The sequence below is a fragment of the Lygodium microphyllum genome, chromosome 25 (assembly GCF_053477565.2).
Source record: "Lygodium microphyllum isolate KBCC chromosome 25, Lygodium_microphyllum_v1.1.10, whole genome shotgun sequence".
Taxonomy (NCBI): domain Eukaryota; kingdom Viridiplantae; phylum Streptophyta; class Polypodiopsida; order Schizaeales; family Lygodiaceae; genus Lygodium; species Lygodium microphyllum.
In genome coordinates this window covers 132,934,154-132,940,834 of record NC_141159.1, presented here as the reverse complement: position 1 = coordinate 132,940,834, position 6,681 = coordinate 132,934,154, and the positions used below count along the sequence as shown (strand labels likewise).

Below are 6,681 nucleotides of genomic sequence, written 5' to 3'. Positions count from 1 at the left end.
TCCTATAAGGCTTCTTTGTTAAGGATCAACACCACCATTGAAGAAGTGTAGTATCAAGACATGACAAAGCCTTCGAACAATTGGGCTAGGAAGCTTACTATTTCCAAAGGCTCATACTTCACAACAGCTTTCAGGACACCAAACAATTGCTGACAACATGGCCAATAGCTCGGGCAAAAGCTTTTAAGCCGTCTTGGACAATTGTGCTTGTCTTAGATCTTACTTTTTTTGGTTTGCTTCCCTTTCCAATGCAAATGACTGTTTTTTGCTTATTATGCTGACAAGGCCAACTATTGCAAAATAAGTAAGCACAACATAGACACTAACAAGGACATCAAGAAGAGAAGAACCAGTCAAAATTCCAAGAAACGTAAATTAAGAGTTATTTTTAAAACTTGCTCAAAGAAGATCCTCTTAAAACAAAAGTCCCTTTTATTATTGCTTCAACCCAATCAGTACATAAACTGTTCGCTTTTCAATATCTTCAGCTGCTCTAGTTCTTCTTCTTGAGCTATTCCTGGCTCAATATAACAAACCTGTAATAAATCACAATACAATACCTCAGCTTCACTATAGGTCCACCTCTTACTGCTAGTCAGCTTACAATAAACAAAACTGTGCCAACCTGATAAGACTGTTTCTTTAATGTGTGTACACCACGCTTTATCAACTTTTGCCATTGTCTCTTACCCCTCAGAGATTGGACAAGCTCCTGAGTTCTCTATGATCATCAAACACGCAAACTTCAATCCATAAGAAAATCCAAAGTTGGCCATTGGGTGTCACATAGCAAGTTGCATGTCTCAACGTTATATAAAAGATTCCCAAATTCCAAAAGAGAATTATCATTTATGTGTTTCAAACAGATGTTTCAAGCACAGATCCGTCTGTTGGTAGTCCAAAGCAAAACAGGCTACTGTAAAATATAAAATAATTGCACCATGATTTCAACAGCACAAGCTAAATTTTGAAACTAGACTTCCGATCACTCTCAGAAACCAATAGCTTTACTATGAGCTTTTGAGATCCCTTCACGTCCATTGCCTGGGGAGGTTAGTTTGCTTCCCAAACGATTCTCAGAAATACTAAGTCCTGGAAGCCTGGAAGGTGACTACCGACTTCGTACTGTAAACCAACACTAGCCTCTAGCTTAATCGGTTGATCAACAAGGCACACTCCTACTCTCTGGTCTATCAGAGACTGATGAAGTATGCAATTTGAGCTACCAATTAGAAGTGGTACAGAATGGACAATGCAAATATAGAACAGCAAAATAGAGTTCAAGAAAAACTTATGGCACAAAACTCTACTATTCAGAAATCATACAAAGTTTGAGCCGCAAGACAACATACAGTAGATGGATCCAAAACAAGCAGAAAATTTTCCTCTTTTGAATTGGCATTTTTCCTCCTCCTCTGCATCCCTACTATTGTTCGAGAATGACCTTGATGCTGAAAGTAAAGAGGCCTGCAAAAACATGAGACAAAAGGGGCATTGGGCAACTTCTCAAAGCAATCCTATACTCCCATGGTGTTCTATGTATAACGCTTATTTTGCTAACTACTTACGTGCAGTCACTCTCAAGAACATGTCCTTGCAACTGATCAGCACAGGCTCTCAAAGACAGGTCTTTGATACCTCCTGTTAAGTAGCTCCATACCCAATTTACGAAGCATTCATGATTGACATCTTCATCAGTGGCAACTTCCTTCCCATTGAAAGAACCCTTCATGCCGGAGGGCATCACGATTTTCTCAAAGCCCTCTAACTTCTCATTGTTAGCAAACATACAGGAAGAGCACAAATCATAGTCACTTTTTCTTTTGCTTTTATACCGAATTCCTTTAATAGGATAAGCACCGCAGACATCACACTGAACACTGTGGTGGAAATATTCACTTTCAAGCATCTGATCAGTAGCTTTGCTCTGAGCATCTGCATCTTTAGCTGGAACGCGCTGCAACCATCTTTCAATTGAAGCTTGACTGTTTTTCTTGAGGGCGCTACCTGCAGAACTGAAGTCTACTATTCTAGCTCGCAAACCAAAAGAGCGAAACAGTGCTGCACACTCTGTTGTCCCAATCCACTCTTTGGTATCATGAATTTTGTGATGGTAAAACTCGGCACCAGGTTTATCAAAGCCTAAGGACCAAGCTACCTCTAGCCATTGCTGAAGAGAAGGAATGTCAGGCACAAAACCTGCACCACCATAAAGGACTTTGCTTGCCCATTGTCTCATAAGTAAGTGGGAACTTAACATCTGGATATTACGCCAACCACAACCCCACCCAAAATCCTCCGACAAACAGCTCTCAAAATGGTCAATATGACTTGAAATGATTGTACACGAAAGACTCCAAGTTTCTAACTTCAAGCAGTTTCTTAGGAGATTCATAATCCCCTCCTCTACTGGCTTGAAGATTCCCTTCTTTTGGATCACCACCAAACTGCATGTTTCAAGTTTGTGTGGTACATGCATGCCACTGCATGAAGCTAAACTTGTCCCTGTTCTCTGCTTCTTTATAGTAGTATCTGTGTCACTCTGTCTTTCCTCACCATTAAGTTGATTTGATTGTGCAGAGTCTTCCTCTGATACCTGACTTCACAGTCACCCAGTTTAAAGACAAATTATAAAAATGCTTAACCTTGTGCAGAATCCTTCATTCAACAGCTTTTATATCAAGCAGAAGGCTGTCACAATCTTGAAAGAAACAAAGAAAGCAAGCACCTCTTGAGTGACAGCTCTATAGGAACTTCATGCTACTCTCCATTGTAGTGATATCAGTATGTCAAGCACAATAGGAAAGCACTTCTATTGTACATACAGATTCAGAAACTTCATATGTGAACCATGCTCACTTTCTAATATATCCATACTTGCTGGAAATGGAGACGTTAAACAGGTAGTGTACAGTCAAGACATAAGAGTAAGTAGTTTGGTATGCCTAGGTCTAGGAAGAAAAGTAAGTGAAATATGAGTAAAAAAAGAAGAAACTTGCCGATATGCATGCCACACACGTCATAATGAGAACATAGATGCATGTACAAAACATGTCTCCAACATTGAGGCAGAGCTTCTCCATACACTATGAGACTTACCTCATTCAACTGTTACAAGGAGGATAACCTTAATCCTACCTTTTTCTGGCAGCACTGCAAGACCATTAAGGCTGATTTATAACAGGAATTTTAAAAAAAATTAATGGATACGAGAAATATGCCTTCTAAGCATTGGACAAGGATACATGCCAGCCATTGCATATTTACTGTGAGCCCACAATAAATGCCGCCTAGCTAAAAATTATTAGAACGTGACCAGAAACATGAACACACAAACAGAAGAGAGAACATTAAAGAGAAATGACAGAAAGCTGAAGAAATCAGCATCAATAATCAAAAAGGCTGGTACAATGAAAGTCCCTGCATGTGTCAGGGTGTGACTGCAGTAAGGGTGCTAGGAGTGTGAGGACTGCAGGTGAAAGACAGAATGACTAAAGAGAGTGGTTGCCTTACTGACAAGTGGTCCAAAATAGGCATGCAACTCATAGAAGTGCAAAATGAATCCAGAGCCAAAATAAGATGGGTGGGCCCAAAAAGTACGGACACTGACCAGGAAAAGAACCAAACTGCAACAAACTGAAGAGCAAAATGTATCCAGAGCCAAAATAGGATGGCCGGGCCCAAAAGGTGGGACACTGACCAAGAAAAGAACAAAATATACCAAACTGAACAAAATAAGTTTCCCGCACGGTTGGACCCTTCAGAGCCAGCAAAGGGGAAACAGCAGGATGTACCAGTCAGTTAGTTAGCCTACGATGGCTGGGAGACAGCTCACTAGTCAGTCTGCTGTTGAACAGCATACAATGGTACCACCAATGAAGAGTGTTCCAGTTTAGCAGTTCACTTTTGCATTGGGCACCCAGGTCAATGGACGGTAATATTTCAACAAGTGCAGCAAGTACAACAAACAGTTCAGCCACCATTTGTGCATCTAGGTTTTTTTGTGGGAGGCTCTATGTTCCAAGCTTGAATGCAAAAAGTTCTTCCCCTGTAACAGCAATGTGTAAAAAGAACCTCCCCCAGGATAAGTCCTCTATCCAAGAGAGTGGCCCGACTCTCATCTCAAATAGTGATTGAAGGGAAAAGGCTGTCTCCTCTTCTTTTTGGTTGTACTTGGTGATAGCTATTGAAAGCCCAATGGTACAAACCTCCATGGTCTCATAATAGCAGCTGCAAGTCTGACCTCAAAGCTCCTCCCTAAGTCTCTGCTCCTGATCTCCTAAAAAGTCCAGAGACTGCCACGGTCCTCCATGTGTGGATGTGATACACTCATGCCTCCCTATCACAGGTTTCTTCCATGGCTCCTCTCTTGGAAGAAGAACCCTAACAATAAGCTTAGCCAATAAGGCTTTGCTTTGGCTATCTGGGTCTACAATCCCCAATCCTCCTCTAGATCTACACTATATGATGACATCCAAGCCATCTTCACTCTAGCCGAGCTACCATCTCCTCGTAACCAAATAAAGTTCTTGATAAGGTGCTTCACCTATCCAATGGAAGACCCTAGAGTCACATAGCCAATGTATGACCTAGAGAATGCCCGACAAGAAGTGATGTACCACATGGTCGCAAGAACCTAGTTGGTGATCACCACTCTCCTTGCTAGTGAGAGCCTCGTTGAGCTCTAGAGGAGTTTCTATCCAATGCTCAAAAGAAGAGGTGCCAACTACTGTTCTGAGGTAATGTCAATCCCCACATGGTATCCTAGATATCTCACCACAGAAAAAAAATCACATACCCAAAATCCATAGGACTTGTGCAACGTGCCAATTGATTGAGGCACCTGCCAACTCTATAGAATATCTCCATGACCACTACAAAGGCCCTAAAAATTACACTCATCCTTGTCTAGATAGACTATTGTATCATCAGTAAACTCCATATCAAGAAGCTCCTCAAACTCAAGGATGGATAACATAATGCCTCTAATACCTGTGGATCTGTCTCTCAAGAAGGAGCTCATGCCCTCTCCTATACATACGAACAAAAAGGGGGCAGCCCATCTAACTGATCTCTAAATGCTGAATTTGTAAGTCAAGAAGGAGCACAAAAAGGTCTTGGTTCTTGGATCGAGCAAGAGTGGTGGACTCCCAAAACATGAAGATGTCCAAGATGTTGCGCTCTCAAACAAAACCTGTCTAGGTGGGGAGGAAAATATCTAACATCAATGGCACTAGTCTAAGACCAAAGGATCTTGTAGGCAATTCCGAGCAAAGTGATCAGTCTCCACTATGATCTCTAGTTTGTCTCCATTTTCTTTGGGAGCAAGGTGAATCTTGACAGCCCAAGTGTGGAGTAATTGTGTAATTAATTGATAGAGAATGAAAGATAATGTGAGAATTAATCAATGCACAACAATACTCAATCACAAAATGAGAGGCAATGTATTAATGAATAAGAGAGAGTACAATGCTGAAGGCAATCACAATGAATCATGCCACACTTGTGTGCTAGTGATGCACAAAGTGTCTTTTTATAGAAAATCCTAACCCTAAATGGCTCAACCATCATATGAGAGCCTAACCCTAGTGTTATTTAGAGTCTAGGACACTAGGAGTAACAAGGACATGAATGTGTAGTCCACGAGATGGCCTACAAAGTTCCCTCCATGGAATGGGTGTGGTCTAGGGACTATAACAAAATCCTAGAAAATAAAAATGCGATATAAGATTAGGTTGCACAAGGTCATCCAAGTGGATATAGCAACCAATGACAGTACAAAGTATAATAGATAATGAAACAAATGGAATCAAGTTCAAGCCATGCTAGAAAGCCTAGAACTTTGATCGAGGAAGAGCCTTCGTGAAAGGATCTACCAAGTTGTCTTCAATGGGTATGTAAGACAACTCTATATCTCCAACTAGCATCCACTTACGAACATAATGGTAATGAACTTCTATATGCTTTGTGCAAGCATGGAAAACTAGGCTCCATGTGATGGCCAAAGCACTCCGGCTGCCAATATAGATAAGTGTTGAAGTCGTTCTATGACATGAAGATCTGCAAGTAGCTTGGAGAGCCAAGCACACTCCACTGTGGCTATGAACGCCACTTTGTACTTAGACTCACAACTAGAAGTAGCAACTATAGTTTGTTTCTTGCTGAACCAAGAAACAAGAGATGTATCCAAGAAGAAGCAGTTGCCACTATGAGAGACACAAGAATCTGAATATCTAGCCTAAACGCTATATCTGAATATCCATTTAAAGAGAATAAAAAATCAACCTTCTTGAAAAGGCCAAGATCCTAGTTGCCTTTAAGAAATCGAAAGATATACTTCATTACCTACCAATGAAGTATTAAAGGACCGTGCATGAACCTACTCAACTAGGAGACAGCAAATTGAAGATCGAGCCTCATGTGACATAAATAAATCATGCATCCAACAGCCTGCTAATATAAAGTAGTGTCAAAAGATCTGCTACCATCATCATAAGTGCATCTGAAACCAAGCTCCAAGGGAGTAGACACGGGCTTGACAACCATTTGGAGCACACTAGAGCTGAAGTTCAATAGCCTAAAAGAGTCCCTTGTTGGCTACTAGACACTCTTGAGGACAACAAGGAGCCTCTTCCTTTTGCTAACCGCACACGAGCCTCCACTCACAAAGGACAAGGTAAT

General features: G+C 41.1%; 1 protein-coding gene across 4 annotated transcripts in view; it reads right to left on the bottom strand.

Moving 5' to 3' along the window:
- Positions 1–357: 357 nt before the first annotated feature.
- The window catches only part of LOC148014763 (Peptidase C78, ubiquitin fold modifier-specific peptidase 1/ 2), a 36,325-nt gene continuing 30,001 nt past the window's right edge, over positions 358–6,681 (bottom strand). For 2 of the 4 annotated variants that reach the window (XM_087667374.1, XM_087667373.1), the window contains exons 3-6: positions 1,569–2,600; positions 1,353–1,467; positions 626–721; positions 358–536 (exon numbers count right to left, since the gene is read on the bottom strand). In XM_087667374.1, the coding sequence (XP_087523500.1) occupies positions 453–536; positions 626–721; positions 1,353–1,467; positions 1,569–2,600 (1,327 nt within the window). In that variant the 3' untranslated portion in view covers positions 358–452. The remainder of the gene's footprint in view (positions 537–625; positions 722–1,352; positions 1,468–1,568; positions 2,601–6,681) is intronic. The other 2 variants (XM_087667371.1, XM_087667372.1) reach the window with 1 other exon arrangement.